This window comes from Rhineura floridana, chromosome 5, assembly GCF_030035675.1.
Source record: "Rhineura floridana isolate rRhiFlo1 chromosome 5, rRhiFlo1.hap2, whole genome shotgun sequence".
NCBI classification, from domain to species: Eukaryota; Metazoa; Chordata; class Lepidosauria; order Squamata; family Rhineuridae; genus Rhineura; species Rhineura floridana.
This window is the reverse complement of record NC_084484.1, coordinates 94,034,040-94,052,019: the sequence shown is the minus strand read 5'-3', so window position 1 is coordinate 94,052,019 and position 17,980 is coordinate 94,034,040. Positions and strand designations below refer to the sequence as shown.

General features: G+C 41.5%; 1 protein-coding gene across 1 annotated transcript; it reads left to right on the top strand.

Annotated features, from left to right (window-relative positions):
- Positions 1–1,435: 1,435 nt before the first annotated feature.
- Positions 1,436–17,164, top strand: GATD3 (glutamine amidotransferase class 1 domain containing 3). Its single transcript, XM_061627515.1, has 7 exons — positions 1,436–1,732; positions 6,308–6,360; positions 7,635–7,748; positions 8,884–9,003; positions 12,783–12,875; positions 14,528–14,684; positions 16,756–17,164. Exons 1-7 carry the CDS (start codon positions 1,598–1,600, stop codon positions 16,882–16,884), a joined length of 801 nt encoding a protein of 266 aa, XP_061483499.1. The 5' UTR covers positions 1,436–1,597; the 3' UTR covers positions 16,885–17,164.
- The last annotated feature ends 816 nt before the right edge of the window (positions 17,165–17,980 follow it).

The following is a 17,980-nucleotide window of genomic DNA, read 5'->3' as shown; positions in this document are numbered from 1 at the left end:
CAAACTACCAAATAATCTCTAGTACTAAACCCCAGAGACTTTTGTCTTGAAGGACCAAACCCACATTCATGTTTCTAATCCCCCAAACACTAAGCTTTCGGAGCTCCCTCAACTTAAGGAGACAATTTGGTTTAAATTGGGGGGGGGGTTCATTGGTTTACTACTGTTATACAATAGTTTTGTTAAACTCAAAGCAAATACTCCTCTGCAAACAATGTATTAGGGGAAAGCAGCAGACAAGCATGTCTGATAAGGATAGGTAGCAGCAGTAATTTAGCAAAGCTTCTTTGGTCATGTAAACCAGTTTGTAATCAATTTACATTTTTCATAAGCCTTAAGGATTAAGTATCACAGCTGGTATAGAGAGCCTGGCAGGAAGGCCAGAGTCTGAGTTCAAATCCCTGCTTGTGTCTCCTGGGTGTCAAGGGCCAGCTAAAGATCACCCCCACAGTGAGTGGCTCAGGGGTTACATGCCCTGCCACCTGTGCAGCCGTGGGCAAGCTGCATAGTCCCAAGGAGCCCAGTTGCCCCCCAGCTGACAGTTGCAGACAAGAAAAGGGCTGGCTTGTGCAGCTTTGACAAGCTGAGCAGGCCCTAGCCAGCTGGGGAGGGCTAGCCGCAGAGGGAGGCAATGGTAAACCCCCCTCTGAATACCGCTTACCATGCAAACCCTATTCATAGGGTAGCCATAAGTCAGGATCGACTTGAAAGCAGTCCATTTCCATTTTTCAAGGATTAAATTCCTAATTCTCATTTGTTTGGGGAATAGAATAGATGCTACTGTGCAAATGTTCAGTTCTATTATGATGAGATACAGGTTAGAAAGAATAAATGAAAAATCAAGTGTTGTCATTTCTTTAGCTACTTAAGTATCAGTGCAAAATCTGCAATCATTTCTCTGTAAACCATGAACACTTGCATAATTTTCACTACTGTGATCATCTCTAATATCTCTAATATCACCTTAAGGTAGTGCTGCTAACAGCTTTGCAAATTGAGTCAGATCCTTAACAAATGTCGTAGATAATTTATATTTAAGGACGGGGATGCATTTTTTTAAGTCATACCTTTCCCACCCCCTTTTAATCAAGTTTGCATGGAGACAGGAGGCATGGGCTGCACACTTTACCTGGCACAAGCCTCCTGGCGACCACGTTGAGACGCGTAGGGCTGGGTTGCATGATCTGAAGGGGAGGGGAGCGAAACTTGTATTAGGGCTAAGAAATGACCGAATGTTTGTCTCGAAGAAAGGGGAGGATCGCGCTTGGAGCGGATAATAAAGCAGCAGCGCCACTACGTCCTGTGGAACCCTGCAGTCCCGAACTACCTAAAACAGTGCTATACTTAGAAGTGAGCGAGGCCTTAGGAATGAACTTGGGGCGAGCTCAGCCTCTCAACGTTATAAGCGTGACTGGATGGAGAGAGGCCTCCCGCCTCTGGGTGGAGCTTCTGTGCGCCTTCTTGAACCCGCCCATAGAAAGGCGCCTCAAGCGTGTTTACGCCGCTGCAGCTCGCTAAGCGCTTAGCGTCGTTGAGGCTTTCTCTGCACTCCCTTCAGTGGCTACTTCCTTTCAAGGCCCGGCAAGCTGGTGTAGTGATGTTGGCCACTAGGCTAACAAGCTGCAGGCTACCCTTCTCGTTGTTGTCGTTCCGGGTGCTGAGGGGAATCCCGGCAGGCCACGCTGGGTTTCATTGCTCGGCGCAGCGCCTCCACGGGGCCAAAGTCGCTGTGGTGAGTCCAACTGCCAGCCAGGCGCATGCCCACGCTAGCACCGCCGCTGCCGGGCGTCCCAAAGGCTGGTGAGGCGCGAGGGAATGACTTACTCTTTCTCCCTTGTGTCCCAAAACGCCGGGCTTTCTGCTGCGCACACGCGCGTATACAGAGCTCCATTGAAAACATGCCACCTTGTTCCCCCACCCCCGACGGTACTTCTGTGCCTTTCACAGCTGTGGAAGGCATAGCTTCCCACACCCCCTCACACAGATGCAGCCATGTGCAAAGTGTTGCATTTCCTGCTTTGCTGCTATTTTGACATTGCCCCAAACAGTTCGTTTAGTTTTCTTTCACTTCTTCTTGTTTGTAGTTGGCAGGTACGCCCAAGGAGTTTATCCTTAGTTCTGATAGAGTTCTTTATCCTGCTCAGATGCCTAGTTGTGGAATTATTACAGCTCAGACACAAGTTTAACTGGTACAGTGGAGTTTACTCAGAAGCAAGTTTAGCTGGGTTCAGTGGAGTTTACTCTCTTGTAAGCATGTTAAGGATTGCAGCCTTTGTGGTAATCCAGATTTGTTTCTTTGTAGTTAAATTTAAGAGCCAGCTTTTCCATCACATGTTCCACTTAAAGCAGCTCATGCGAAAATACATAATCATATACAATCTCATGAAAATCCATTTACTAGAGCCACAAGAAAAAGGAAAGGGGAGGAACAGTTAAGTCTTGTGCTATGGTTTCAAGTATTGACACACATGAAAGTGAGGTGTGGGGAAAGGAAATCTTAATAAATTTTGTAATGTTTCCTGGGAGTTTACAGGGTCTATAGAAATAAAGTCTTATGTTTATGTGATACCTTCAGGGTTAACACTTCATCCTTAAGAGCTGATGGTACAAGACTCTGTTTTTTGCTGATAGCGGACTAACAGAGCCATCAGTCTGGAAATAATCTACAGTGTATGCCTGCTGAACTATCTTAAATTCTTTACATGATTGTTAGGGTACCTTCCTTGTCAGGGTATTTACAGTGGGATCCTATACATGTCTTCTCAGGAGTAAGTTCCATTGTTCCCACGTAAGTGGGTATAGAATTGCAGGCTGTCTTGTCAGTGTGAAAGTCTTGATGCTTATTGCTTCAGGCAAGGCATATTTTAAGAGCTTGGACAAAGCACAATGTACTGTCAGTTGCAGTTCATACTATGCAAAACAATTATTCATAATTATAGTTCATAGATATAACCCTTAGGGACCGTCTGAGCCTTTATGCTCCACTTCCATCACTGAGATCCTCTGATGGGCCTGCACCTGAGTGTCCTCTCCCAACTGGCAGAGCTCAGAAAGTATGAGCTCAGAGCTCTTGGTATACCCTGGAGCTAAGAGCAATAAAGTGTGAAGGGAGATGGCTTGAGTGCAGGTGGAGAAAAACTCCTAACGAATGTAAGCGAACACTGGTACATGCTCATATTTGAGCCTACTCAGTGGCAGTGAAGCTGGCAGAGAAAATTTACTTCTCTGCCTCCATTGCATCCTCAGCTTGCCATACAGCTGAGCTGTTTAGAGTGGTTAAGGGCTTACTACATACTGGCCATGAGGAGGTGATAGAGCCATCTAAAGCCTGCTGTGATTTGTTTGCTAAGAATTTTGTGGATAAAATCCCTTCCATCTGCTGGAATTTGGTCTCCGCAGTTGATGCTGATGATCTGGGTTAGGTGTCAGAAACACCTTCTTGTCCAGTGTCCAATGTTGGATGAGTTTCAGTTGTTGCTGTTTGAGAACGAGGACAAGATACTTGGGTGGGTCCATGCAGCCACTTGTATCTTGGACCCTTGCCCTTCATGGCTGGTGAAATCTGCCAGGGAGGGGACAGCTGGGTGGACCAGGGAGATAATTAATGCTTCCAAGAAGGAGTGGTCACAGGCTGCCTGAAGGAGACAGTAGTAAGACTACTCCTGAAAAAGCCTTTCCTGGACCTGTAAGATCCTAATAAGTTAGACCAGTAGCAAATGTGTCCTTTCTGGGCAAGGTTATTGAGAGGGTGGTTGCCAACCAGATCCAGGTACTCTTGGAGGAGACAGATTTTCTAGATGCGTTTCAATTTGGATTCAGGCCTGGTTTTGGTGTGGAAACTGCCTTGGTCACCCTGTACGATAACATGTGTTGGAAGAGAGATGGGGAGTGAGACTCTGTTGATCCTCCTTGATCTTTCAGTGGCTTTTGATACCATCAACCATGATATGCTTCTGGGGCAACTGTCCAAGTTGGTATTGGGGACACTGCATTGTGATGGTTCTGTCCTTACTTGAATGGCCAGCTCCAGAAGGTGGTTCTTACGGAGCATTGCTCAGCTCTGTGGGTTCTCCAGTATGGGGTTCTGCGGGGATCAGTTCTGTCTCCCATATTGTTTAACATCTACATGAAACTACTGAATGGGGTCATATGGAATTTTGGAGAGTGTTGTCATCAGTATGCAGATGACATACAGCTCTGTTTCTTCTCATCTTCTGCAGGTGAGGCAATGCATGTGCTGAATCAGTGCTTAGTTAAGATAATGGACTGGATGAGGGCTTAATGCCGACAAGACTGAGATGCCATTGGTGGATGGTTCATCTGACTGGCTGAGTGGTGTGCAGCCTGCTGTAGATGGGGCCACACTCCCTCTGAAGGAGCGGGTTCATAGATTGGGGGCTCTCCAGGATCCACTGCTGTCACTTGAGGCACAGGTGGCTTCAGTGGCACAGAGTGCCTTCCATCAGTTTAGGCTGGTGGCCCAACTGCGAGCGTATCTGGACAGGGATAGCCTGGCTACAGTAATCTAAGCTCTGATAACCTCAAGGATGGATTATTGCAATGGGCTTTACGTAGGGCTACCTTTGAAAATGTCTCAGAAGCTTCAATTAGTGCAGAATGAAGCTGCCTGATTGTTGACAGCTGCAAGGTGACCAGAGCGTATAACACCTATCTAGTTCCAATTGCACTGGTTGCCTGTATGCTTCTGAGCCAAATTCAAAGTTCTGGTTTTGACCTATAAAGCTCTACAGCGCAGGACCTCAGTATCTTTTGGAACACCTCTCTCGATATGAACCTACCCGGATCCTTAGATCTTCCTCTGAGGCCCTTTTCCAGGCCCTCCCTCTGAGTGAGGCTCGAAGGGTGGTGACAAGAGAGAGCTTTTTCAGTTGTGGCTCCCCATCTGTGGAATATGCTCCCCCAGTGAGGTCCGCCTGGCACCTTGTCATCTTTTCAGAGCCAGGTAAAGATGTACCTTTTCTCCCAGACATTTAATAGATTGAGATGAGGTTTTGTTTTAATGTGCTGCCAAGCCTTCCTGTGGCTGCGTGGGGATCCTTTTGTTTCGTTATTGTTTATTGTTATGGTTTATAGTGTGCTTTATTTGTTTTTGTTTTTAACATTGCATACATCAGTTGGGGACCATTTGGATGTCAAGCGACTAGTAGTAATAATAAAAATAAAAATAATGGGGCACTTTTGGTGGTCCCCAAGCCTCTGAGGTTCGATTGGTCTTTACTAGGGACCAAACCTTTAGTATGCCAGGCTCTACCCTGTGGAACTTCCTACCAGTTGAGGTTCAGCAGGAAACATTCCAGACTTCTTTTAGACAACTTCTGAAAACTGTATTGTTTAGACAGGACGTCACAAAATACCAACCACTGTTTACTGATGTTTTATTGATGTTTTTAATTATAGATACTTTTACTTATTTTATAATATTTGTATGTTGTACACTGCCTTGATATGTTTTATGAAAGTGTGGTTTATAAATATTTCAGTAAGTAGATATTGATTGGTGATGTGTTATTACAGCTAGTGATGAGTGGTCATGATGGCAATGCAATGTAGTTTGAGTTGCCGTTTGAGGTTTGGCCTGGTGAGGATTAATGGAACCATTAGGACTGCAGTAGATCATCTTGATTGACCTGGCTGAGTGGCCAGACCCTGCTTTTGATAATGTCTCATGAATTGGCTTTTCTGAAAGGAGAGAGCCATTTGGAAATAGTTTCTTCCCTCCCTGTGGGAGGTAATGTCATCAAGGTGACATCTGTGTGTATAAGAGAGAATGATAGACTAGCTTTTATGTTGTGAGAGACCCTTTAGAAATCTGATGGGCATCAATGTCTGTTGGAGTGAACGCTGTGGACCACTGTCTTATGCTCAGCCTGTATATGTATATATATATGTAAATAAAATATATCACAAAAACACTCTTAAGTTTCCATTAACCTCATTAAAAGGAAACCAACCTTGGAATGTGTGTGGGAACCCCAGAAATCTCTTACAACTGATTTGCCAGAAATCTGTCAATACTTAGAGATTAGGATGTATGTAACAGTGTGCTGACTAGGAAGCAAGTCCCACTGAAGTCAGTAGAACTTACTCTCTGGTAAGTACTTTTAAGATGGAAGCCTTACTAGAGATGTGAAGGCCTGTGCTAATTGTGTTAACTTTGTAAATACCAGTTTTGCTCATAAGGCTGGCTGCTGTTTTTATATCTCCAGATTTATTTGTTCCCCCATATATGTGAACTGCGAAAAGAAATGTGATGTGTTAATCACTAAACTGACTTTTTTTTTTGCAGGTCTTATCTGGATGTGGTGTTTATGATGGTACTGAAATCCACGAAGCCTCAGCGTAAGCATCTTTGTATAATCATTGGGCCCCAAAATGATTGTCAGTTGAACTGCTTGATAAACAGTCTAAGTACCCAGGCAACATTTCATTGTTAGGTAATTTCTCCTTGAATATTTTGGAGAGTCATTCTCTACACTAATAGCTTCTATCAACTGGATCCACAGTTGGCTACAGAATCATACTCAAAGAGTGCTTGTCAATGGTTCCTTCTCAAACTGGGGAGTGGTAATGAGCAGGGTACCACAGGGCTCGGTCCTGGACTCAGTGGTCTTCAACATTTTTATTAATGACTTGGATGACGAGGTGCAGGGAATGCTTATCAGATTTGCAGATGATACAAATTTGGAAGGGATAGCTAATATCCTGGAGGACATAAACAAAATTCAAAGTGATCTTGATAGGCTGGAGCATTGGGCTAAAAACAACAGAATGAAATTTAACAGGGATAAGTGCAAAGTTTAACACCAAGGAAAAAGAAACCAACTGCACAGTTATAAGATGGGTGATACTTGGCTCAGCAATACTGCATGTGATAAGGGTCATGGAATTGTTGTTGATCACAAGCTGAACATGAACCACCAGTACGATGTGGCTGCAAAAAAGGCAAATGCTATTTTGGGCTGCATTAACAGAAGTATAGTTTCCAAATCGCGTGAAGTATTAGTCCTGTTTTATTCAACACTAGTTAGGCCTCACCATCAGAATTGTGTCCAGTTTTAGACACCACACTTTAAGAAGGATGCAGACAAACTGGAACAGGTTCAGAGGAGGGCAACAAGGATGATCAGGAAACTGGAAATAAAGCCCTTTGAGAAGAGACGGAAAAAACTGGGCATGTTTAGCCTTGAGAAGAGAAGACTGAGGGGAGATATGATAGCACGCTTCAAAGGTTGAAAGGTTGTCACACACAGAAGGGCTGGGATCTTTTCTAGATCCTCCCAGAGTACAGGACATTGGATAATGGGCTCAAGTTACAGGAAGCCAGACTTTGGCTGAACATTCTAACTTCCTAACTGTTACTGTGATATGACAATGGAACCAATTACCTAGGGAGGTGGTGAGCTCTCCAGTGCTGGAGGCATTCAAGAGGCAGCTGGACAGCCATCTGTCAGGAATGCTTTAATTTGGATTCCTGCATTAAGCAGGCTGGACTCAATGGCCTTATAGGCCCTTTCCAACTCTACTATTCTTTGATTCTGTGATTTAGTTATAAGGTAAAATTCACTTGAATGTGCTGCTTATTTTGCTCCTATATCTTTCAATGTATTTTGTAGGATATTGGTCCATTTGAGCCGTGGAGGAGCCAGTGTTCACATGTATGCCCCAGATATTTCTCAGATGCACGTTATTGACCATAGCAAAGGACAGCCAGTTGAGGGGGAATTAAGGTAAGAACTAATTTTAAGTAATGACAACGGAAGATGTAAGTAACTTTAAGGTTGACAATGAGGACATTGAACTTGTCAAGGATTATCAATACCTTGGTACAGTCATTAACCAAAATGGAGACAATAGTCAAGAAATCAGACGAAGGCTAGGACTGGGGAGGGCAGCTGTGAGAGAACTAGAAAAGGTCCTCAAATGCAAAGATGTCTCACTGAACACTAAAGTCAGGATCATTCAGATCATGGTATTCCCGATCTCTATGTATGGATGTGGAAGTTAGACAGTGAAAAAAGTGGATAAGAGAAAAATCAATTCATTTGAAATGTGGTGTTGGAGAAGAGCTTTGTGCATACCATGGACCGTGAAAAAGACAAATAATTGGGTGTTAGAACAAATTAAACCAGAACTATCATTAGAAGCTAAAATGATGAAACTGAGGTTATCATACTTTGGACACATCATGAGAAGACACGATTCAGTAGAAAAGACAATAATGCTGGGAAAAACAGAAGGGAGTAGAAAAAGAGGAAGGCCAAACAAGAGATGGATTGATTCCGTAAAGGAAGCCACAGACCTGAACTTACAAGATCTGAACAGGGTGTTTCACAACAGATGCTATTGGAGGTTGCTGATTCATAGGGTCGCCATGTCGTAGTCGACTTGAAGGCACATAACAACAACAAAGATGAGAGTACCTTTTTGTATGGCATATATCTATAGACTTCCAGTAGATACTCTTTGGGAAGCTGGTAGCACTTGCTATCTAATTTGGTCTGTTCTAAACCTCAGTTTTCCAGATTGTGTCTCTCCCATCCAGAGTTATACGCAAATAATGTTCCTTATTCTGATCATAGTTCTGATTGTTTTGGATATTGCCCCCAAGCCATTTGAATATGACTATACTCTGTTAAATATGTTACAAATAAATTCAGTAATTTTAAATTATCAATCTGAGACTTTTAAATATGTTGATTCTTCTTAATGCTTCCTCATCTAGCTCTGTGCTCAAAGTCAGTGTACTTTTCATTACTTGCAGAAATTTTCTGTGCCATTCTTCTCTGAGTTCTTTTAAAAGGAGTGCTCCATATGTGTACGTGCACTTAGCCTTTGCTCTTCACTATACTTTTTTTCCTTAAGAAATGTCTTAGCAGAATCTGCAAGGATTGCTCGTGGTAAGATTGTAGACTTGGCTCAACTTACTGCAAATGATCATGATGCTGTGATATTTCCTGGAGGGTTTGGAGCTGCCAAAAATTTGTGAGTATACTTCATTACTATTATTTTGTTATTCAGAGTCCTTTAAGAGACATCACGGGAAAGTTATTGTTCAGTAAGAAACACTGTTTTTAAGCTCTGTTCGTATAGCCTTCATGATAAATACATAAAGGATCAATATAAATACAATGCCTTGCAAAGGTAATCAGACACCTGACCAATGCGCTCATATTACTGAATTACAAATGAAACATTGTAATTTCGTTTTGTATGAGAATTTATTTTGAAACAGTGAAACTCAAAATCAATTATTGTAAGGTGACACTGGTTTTATGTTGGGAAATGTTTGTAAGAAACATAAAAAGCTGAAACATGTTGCTTGCATAAGTATTCAAACCCCCCCCTTAATATTTGGTAGAACCACTTTTCGCTGCAATAATAGCTTTAAGTCTTTTGGGGTAGGTATGTACCAGCTTTGCACATAGTGTCGGAGGGATTTTGGCCCATTCCTCTTGGCAGATTCGCTATAGGTCATTCAGGTTGGTTGGATGTCACTTGTGGACCACAATTTTCAAAGAGATTGAGATCAGGACTTTCACTGGGCCACTATAGGACATTCACCTTTTTGTTATTGAGCCACTTCAAAGTTGCTTTGTCTTGTGCTTCGGATCATTGTCCTGCTGAAAAGTGAATTTCCTCCCAAGCTTCAGTTTTTGAGTGGACTGAAGCAGGTTCTCTTGCAGTATTTCCCTGTAGTTTGCTCTATCCATTCTTCCTTCAATTTTAACGAGATGCCCAGTCCCTGCTGATGAGAAGCATCCCCACAGCATGATGGTGCCACCACCATCATTAACTAGGGATGGTGTGTCTTGAGGCTTGGGCAGTGTTAGGTTTGCACCACACTTAACATGTTGAGTTTTGGCCAAAAAGCTCTATCTTGGTCTCATCTGACCACAAAACGTTTTCCCACATTGCAGCTGGGACACTCTCATGCTTTCTGGCAAACTTCAGACGTGCTTTCAGATGGCACTTTTTGAGTCACGGCTTCTTTCTTGCCACCCTCCCATACAGGCCAGTGTTATGCAGAGCTCTTGGTATGGTTGACTGGTGCACCACTACTCCACTCCCAGCCACTGACCTCTGTAGCTCCTTCAAAGTGATTGTTGGCCTCTCTCTGGCTTCTCTCACAAGTCTCCTTTGTTTGAGTGCTGAGTTTTGAGGGACGGCCTTTTCTTGGCGGTGCCTGGGTGGTGTGATGCAGGTTCCACTTCCTGATTATTGATCCAACTGTGCTCACTGGGATATCCAAACACCTGGATAATAGTTTGAACCCTTTTCTTAATCTATGCATTTGTATTGCATTACCTCTCGCTTCTGTAGAATGCTCTTTGGTCTTCATTTTCCTTCAGATCCGCAGCCTGACCAATGATCCTTCAACAGTGGGGTTTTTATCGTGACAATGTGACAGCAACTTTAATGGTTCACAGGTGGAGGCCAATAGTAAGGTAATTGTGTCCTCGATAGGGCAGTTTCTTTCATCTGTGTAAAGTGGGAGCTTCTACTGCACAGGGACTGAATACTTATGCAATCAACATGTTTCAGCTTTTTATGTTTCTTACAAACATTTCCCAACATAAAACCAATTTCACCTTACAGTAATTGATTTTGAGTTTCAGTGTTTCAAAATAAATTATCACACAGAATGAAATTACAGTGTATCATTTGTAATTCAGTAATATGAGAGCATTGGTCAGGGGTCTCATTATTTTTTCAAGGCACTGTATATAAAGGATAAATATTTTCGTTGCGATTTGTTGAGGCCTGATAAAAATGCACACGCCATTTTTTTCTAGCCAAATCAGATGTTAGTCTAATGGTGAAAAATAGAATTAAAAGTTGTCTTTTTTTAAATGCCATAATTTTTATCCCACATTGTATGGAAAACTGTACACTAAAACTGTTTTTATAATATTTTAATGTCTCATCATTTTATCTTTGTGAGCCACTCAGATAATTGAGTTAGTGTGTGGCCAATATGCATACAGTAACTATTAATAATGTTCCTCTGAGGATGTATTCTAGGAATGCTAGAAAAAAAGACCTTTAAGTTGCAATATCAAAGCTAGTCATTTATGCATAAAGATCACTGAAATAAATAGGATTGCATGTGGGATTGCAGCTGTAGGGGGGTTTTTTTGCAGACAACCTTCAGCATCATGAAAAATAGTCTGGCTGTTAACTTATTTGTATGTCTGTTCTCTATTAGGGAAGTCAAAACATTTTGAAGAGGTATTTGAAGGTTGATTCTGTAGAGCATTTGTAAAACAGGAAAGTGAACAAGGATGTTTGCTGTTGTCTGAGAGGAGAATGTATTCCAACTGGCTTGGTGGGATTGGTGCTAGAATGGTTCTTATGTATTACAGAAAGAGTTCTAATGCCGTGTGTGTATTGCCTTGTGAATCAATTGTAGTGCTTCAGTGTACTTCACAACTGTTTACTATTTAAGTAAACAATTTGTTTTCCTTCACTGAATGTGTTGCTCATCCTTATCCACTGAGATTTTAAACTAGTCGCTAGATTCTATGCATAGCATTTGTGGAAAATGCTTGTAAACAATTTAAATCTTAAGGAGAGTTTCTTTTCCTGACTGCTTTATCCAGCTATCATCTGCTAGAGAAGTTGGGCAGCACAAAATCTGAGAACCAGTTTACAAATTGCGCTGTCTGGTGGGACATTATTTACAGCCATAGAAATAAGTCTGTGCTTGCTTATAAAATTGCCCAGTCAGCTTTGTGAGTCACTGCATGTGAACAGATCAGCATGACAGGTGATTTAAGCAACCTCCATGTAATAGGGTGGCTAACCTTTGGCTCTCCAGATGTTGCTGGACTACAATTCCCATCATCTCAATTTACTCTGCTGGCTGAGGCTGATGGGAACTATAGTCCAACAACATCTAGAGGGCCACAGCTTAGCTGCCCCGGTGTACACCAACCCTAAACAGGATCTGGGGATACAAAAGATGGAGCTTGTATTTAGTGTTGTCTAGGTGGGAGTAGCCATAGTCACTGCCTCTTTTATCAGTACTCAAGCACAGGGGAGCCTTGGCTGCTATGTGCTTTTATAAATAAATAAATCATGCCTTCCAGCCCTAGTTTCTTTGTAGGTGGCGTCGAAGGAAAGACTACAGGCATACCCTGCTTTAATGTTCGCAGTGGGACCGGAGAGTATACTTAAAGCGAAAATAAACGTTAAGTGAAGCAATTGTCTTTCTTCACTTGTAGTGCACACAATCACCACTAGATGGCAGCGGTGTCATGCCAATAAAGTATACGCAATAGCGAAGTGGGCGAACGTTAAGCGGGGTATGGGGACGAATGGAGCATGTACGTTATAGCGAGGCAACGTTAAGCGGGGTATGCCTGTATAAGAAACTGCCCTATAGAGAAGTAGACCATTGGTCCATTTAGCTCAGTATTGTCCACACTGACTGGTAGATGTTCTCCAGAGTTTCAGACTGGGGACATTCTCAGCCGTACCTGGAGATGCCAGGGATTCAACCTGGTGCCTTCTGCATACAAAGAAGATTTTCTATCACTGCACTAGGGCAGATGTTGCTATTCCTGTCATTTTTGTCCAAGTTGGGAAAAAATGGCATTGAAAGGAGGGGAGTTTTCTTTCTCTGAGTAATTTTCTCTGTTAAAGTATTTGCAATTCCCAGAGACGGGGAAGGGGGTTTATTTATTTTAAGCATGGTAAGAAAGCTGGTGTACCTCTGAGAATATAGAATTAAAATTTATGGGTGTCTCTTCTTGTGGTAGATCTAGCTTTGCTGTGGATGGGAAAGACTGTAAAGTGAATGGAGAAGTTGAACGTGTGCTAAAGGATTTCCACAAAGCAGGGAAACCCATTGGGTATGTAAGTTATAAGGAGGGTGTATTTTTAAAAGCCTTCTGGGAGATAAATGAAGTCTGCAAATTCATATTACAGACCTGCTTCAGCCAAGGATTTAGCTTATACTAAACTAAGTCACCAGCCACAGATGTTTTTGTTGACAGCCTGGGACTGCAAACAGGGTTGTGGAGCATGAGCAGACCACAGGAAATGATGACTGGGCTGCTTTTGGCTTGATGTATCGCAGGTTGGCCCTGTTCAGTTGATTAACCATGAGAATAACCCTGCTGGCTCAGGCCATCCGCTCCACTATCCTGTTTCCCACAGTGGGCAACCAGATGTCTTTGGAAAGGCAACAAGCAGGTCATGGTTCAAAATATTTGCTAGCTTCTGGACTTATACAGCACCCCAGTCCTTTCCAGTCTGGTGTGAATTTTCACTGTCCCTTTCTTATTCTCTCCTCTTTCCTTCAGGCATTGTATCACATTATTGCTTAAGGTCCCTATTCTCACCTCACTGTCTACTTGTTTCCTTCTTCTGCCTCCAGGCCTTGTTCATACTCTCCTTCAAAGATTACACCTTCCCTGTCACTTCTGCTTCTGTTCTCCCTTCCTGAAAACAGCACACGGCTTTGCCATAAGTCCCCATATGAGCTTTCCCTGCAGTCACATTTAATCTTCCATCTCCCTTATAGGACATGAACAGCCAGCAGGGTATTTCTAACAATTTCCACCAAAAAGCCACACTAGACATTACATGGCAGGTGCAAGTTAATGGTCTTCTAGTTTTTCTTTATTTCACTTTCCTTTTCTTAATGAAAAACAGCTCTGGTCAGCTGCCATCAGGAACTGAAGAACATCATGGAGTAAAGCCGCTTAAGACTTTCTCCTCTGGTTTCCCCCCTGTTTTTCCCTACCCTCCCTCAGCTAAATAAGGGGCAATTTTGAGAAGTGAAAGGATTCAGCAACTCCTTCCCCACACTGTTTCTCCTCTTCAAAAGTCTGTTTTTCATTTTTTAAAAACTGGGCGACTGCTACATGCATCAGCTATGTATAATCTAGTTTGTTCCTTAAAATGTTTGTGAATATTTTTACATTATTGACAGTCACCCTACTGGCTGACTGGTTACAGCTCACAAGCAACTATTTTATAGTTTGCTAGAAGGTTTAATTTTTTAAATTATTACAATTGTATGCTTCGTGTCCTCCAATGAGCTCAAGACAGCAAACATGGTTTGCACATGCACACCACTTTTATCCTTACAATAACCCTGGGAGATAGGTTAGGCTGAGAGATAGTGACTTACCTGCCCAAGATCATCCACTGAGGTTCATGGCCGAGTGGAGATTTGAACCTGGGTCTGCCCAGTCCTAGTACAGCACCCTAAATTCTACACTACCTTATTGCATATAATACCTGCATCTTTTAGAAGTCTGAAGATATATTGAGGATGTTGTTAAGATAATTTTCCATTCTTCCCTTCCCTTCCTGGTTCTGTCGGACAGAAATTGCTGCTGCTATTTTATCATTCATAAGGATTTTACTGATTTTAGTACTTTTATGTTTTAATGTGTGCTAAAGTTTTATTAGAGAAAAAAAGATATAGATATGCAAAGACAATAAGTCCTCATGAAGGAGCCTCAGTGAATATTATCTGCCTGCTTTCTTTTAGTCTGTGCTGTATTTCACCAATCTTGGCTGCAAAGGTTCTTCCTGGTATTGAAGTCACTATGGGACATGAAGAGGAGCAAGGTGGTAAGTGGCCTTATGCTGGAACTGCCGGGGCCATTAAAGCACTGGGAGGAAAACACCATGTTAGAGAAGTAACAATATCCTTTTTTGGCTGGATTAAGACTAAACTGAAGAGCGACTTCCCCTCTTCCCATCCTTGCTACTCCCATCCAACACATGTCTGGAAGCAAGTTCCATTGAAATCAACAACAGGATTTACATCTACTGAAGTGTAGATGAGTTTAGGAGGTTAGTGTATTTAGACATCACAGCTGTAGATTTTTATACAGAATTGAAGAGCTTTCAGGAAAGCATTCTGCAGTGCATGTGGATTAGCTGATAAATTCTCTGAAAAGCTTTATTGGCTTTCCAAAACCAGGATAATTGGTTGTTACACCACACTCTTAACCATGTTTACTCAGAAGTAAGTCCTGTTGATTTCAGTGATGCTTATTTCCAGATAAGTAAGGTTAAAATTTCAATCTTAGTAGTGTTGTGTTCGCTTTAGAAGTATGGTAACATTTGCTTTAGGAAAATAATAACATTTTTATCAAAATAGTAACACTGTGGCAAGATAATATAGTAAAAAGACTGTTTTAAATGTGTATACCAGGGATGAGGAATCTGTGACCTTCCAGATATTCCTGGGCTACAACTCCCATCATCCCTGACCATTGGCCATGCTGGCTGGGGCTGGTTGGAGTCCAACAACATCTAGAGGTCCACAGGTTGCCCACCACAAATGTACACTACTCTAGAAAGGACTTTTTTATATTCTGCAGCCACAATATTAGCCTTTTGTGAAAATGTTTTTAGTTTCTTGAAGCAAATTTAGAGGGCCAGGAAAAGTTTTTAGCGATGTAACTGGTCTCATTCAGACATAATGCTAAACTGTAACTTAGTGTTAAGTGAGTGAGTCTCAGCTCACACACCCTTCTCTCTCCTCTAGCATAGCAGCATAGAGGAGATTGGAAACTTTCTTTTCTGTTTTAAATTAATTTAAAAAGTTTAGCCTTATGTCCAGACCCTAAACTGTGGTTAATCATGTCTCTTGTCGGGCATTACTTACGTGACTAGGACAGTGGTTTTGTGTGTTTAGCCCTGCCCCAAAGTACTGTGGTTCCTTCTGCTGTGTTGGCACGTAACTCCTGAAGTGAGGAGCCTTTATGTGATTTAGATCTCCATATGATTTAAAACCCTGATTACGTAGGTTTCTAAATAGCTCTATGCTATCCATGCATGGGGCAGTTCCTCACTTTGAATATTATCACCCAATGCGATGAGGGCAGGAGGTGCCATGTGACTTTTGGAGCAGTGCTAAATGCACAGCTCCGCTACCCCTTTCACCATAATTGCCCCTTTCACACAAGTAATGCCTGAAGAGGGCTCCTAATGATGGTTTATTGAAACAAGTCACCTTCATGAACCATGTTTTGAAGTTGGTTTGTTTAAGTAACCACAGTTAAGTCTAACTATATTTGGGCATAATTTGGTTAGCTAAAAACGGAAGTTTCTGATCCCCCCCTTATGACTATATCATGAGGCTCATCCACGCTTGTTCATGTAACGTCCAAACAAAGCCATAGTTTTGTATCCTAAAATCTTAATGGAAACGATGAATTCTGCAACTAATATGACAGCTAATATTTTCTCCCCTGCTGTCCCTGTTTCTGTTCTGAAGTTCATCTTAAGGTTATCCAGTGAATTCTAATAGGAAAATGCCAAGTCACATGTCAGATGGTTTGTATAGGCTTCCATAAATAAATAAATAAATTTGAATTTCATCTATGATAAATGCAATGTTATTTTTCACTTACCACATTTTGCATGGCTGGATCTTCTTTTCAATATATGAAGAACAAAACAAGTAACTGCACAAAGGTGATGTGGAAATGCTACTTGGTGGTTAAATTCCCTGTAGAAATTATATTAGCTCAGCGTTAGAGGTTTCCAAATTGTATAGGAATCCATCTTTGGTTTGTGGGATTACTGCCAGATTATTAAGTGGGTCAGAGTGACACTAAAGATGGTTGTGAAATGTGTTCTTGGTTTCTTGATAGACATCTAATGTTTAGGAACAACTGTCTGTCATTGCATAGGAATACATAAAGGTTTCTGGGGCAGAAAGGTGTAATCCTGTTTGCTGTGTTTTCCTTAACTATCTTCTACGAAGCTCATGTGGACACAAACCACAAGGTGGTAACTACCCCAGCCTTTATGTGTGAAACAGAATTGCATCACATCTTCGATGGTATTGGGGCTATGGTGAAAAATGTGTTGAAGCTGACAGGCAAATGAAGTGGATGTCCTTAATACCAGTAAAAACAGCTTTTGGGAAACACAGTCCTTGCAACACTAACATAGCATAAGCTTTGCTTCTGATTGCATTGGAATGACTTGTTAATTTCCAGGAACTGCTTAGGCCTGTTGAATCATGATCCTCTACATATTTCAATAACAGTCTTGTAATCTTCATATAGCACATTTGACAAGTTATTTATTCTGGAGATGTTTGCTATTCAACAAATCTGAATTAATAATTGTGCAATAAAAATGATAACATGATAACCTCTACAAATTTTCCTGATCACTTATGCCTTTACAGAGACTCTTCTAAAGCTGAGAGGGTTATGTGGTCCCAATTACTGAGAAAATCATAATAGCAATCGATGATGTCCAGTGTTAGTCATACTCTGAGCAGACACATTGATTTCAGTAGGGCTATCTTGAGTATGACTTAGTTGGATATCACCCAGTGTACACAGATTAGTGACCTGTACATCTTGGAACTTTATAGTTGGATTGCCGTCAGGGTATAGGCTGCAATTAATGAATATGGGGATTCAGAACTCTTGCTAAATATGTGGGCAGATACTACAACATTTCTGAGGCTATCTCTGGTGTAAATAATTAGAAAAACAAGTGCAGGATCTGAACATGGTGAGTGAGGACTACCTAGTTGCTTTTATATGACACAAAACAGTTACAAAATTGCTTGATTAGAACTACATCATCTGAACCCACACAAGAATAAAACAATGAATTCCTGATCAGGTCATGTGTGTTTAATTTATCTTGTACAATCACTTAGAAATAGTAAGCTACCTTTTTAATCAATTTTTTGACAATTCTGATTGTATAAAATATCTTTGCAAATAAACTCAGTCCTCTTAAAGTATCTACCTGAACGTTGTTAAGCGCACATAATCAAAGGTTTTGACTTACTAGGGCAATTGTAGGAGAAAACTACTAAACAGACAATACAATAAGTTATGTGAAATAAAATAAATGAGGCTAGGAAATAAATGGCCTAATCTTTTTTAAATGTATCAATCTTTGGTCTATTTTGTCAATCCCAGCTGGTCTTTAACCACTTTATTTATTTAGACTATTT

What these genes read in the sequence shown, in the direction of transcription:
- GATD3 (XM_061627515.1), top strand. Translation starts at nt 1,598, where the DNA reads ATGTTGGCCACTAGGCTAACAAGCTGCAGGCTACCCTTCTCGTTGTTG. An exon ending in ACGGGGCCAAAGTCGCTGTG is followed by an intron (nt 1,733 to 6,307) that starts GTGAGTCCAACT and finishes TTTTTTTTGCAG; the next exon opens with GTCTTATCTGGATGTGGTGT. An exon ending in CCAGTTGAGGGGGAATTAAG is followed by an intron (nt 7,749 to 8,883) that starts GTAAGAACTAAT and finishes TTTTTCCTTAAG; the next exon opens with AAATGTCTTAGCAGAATCTG.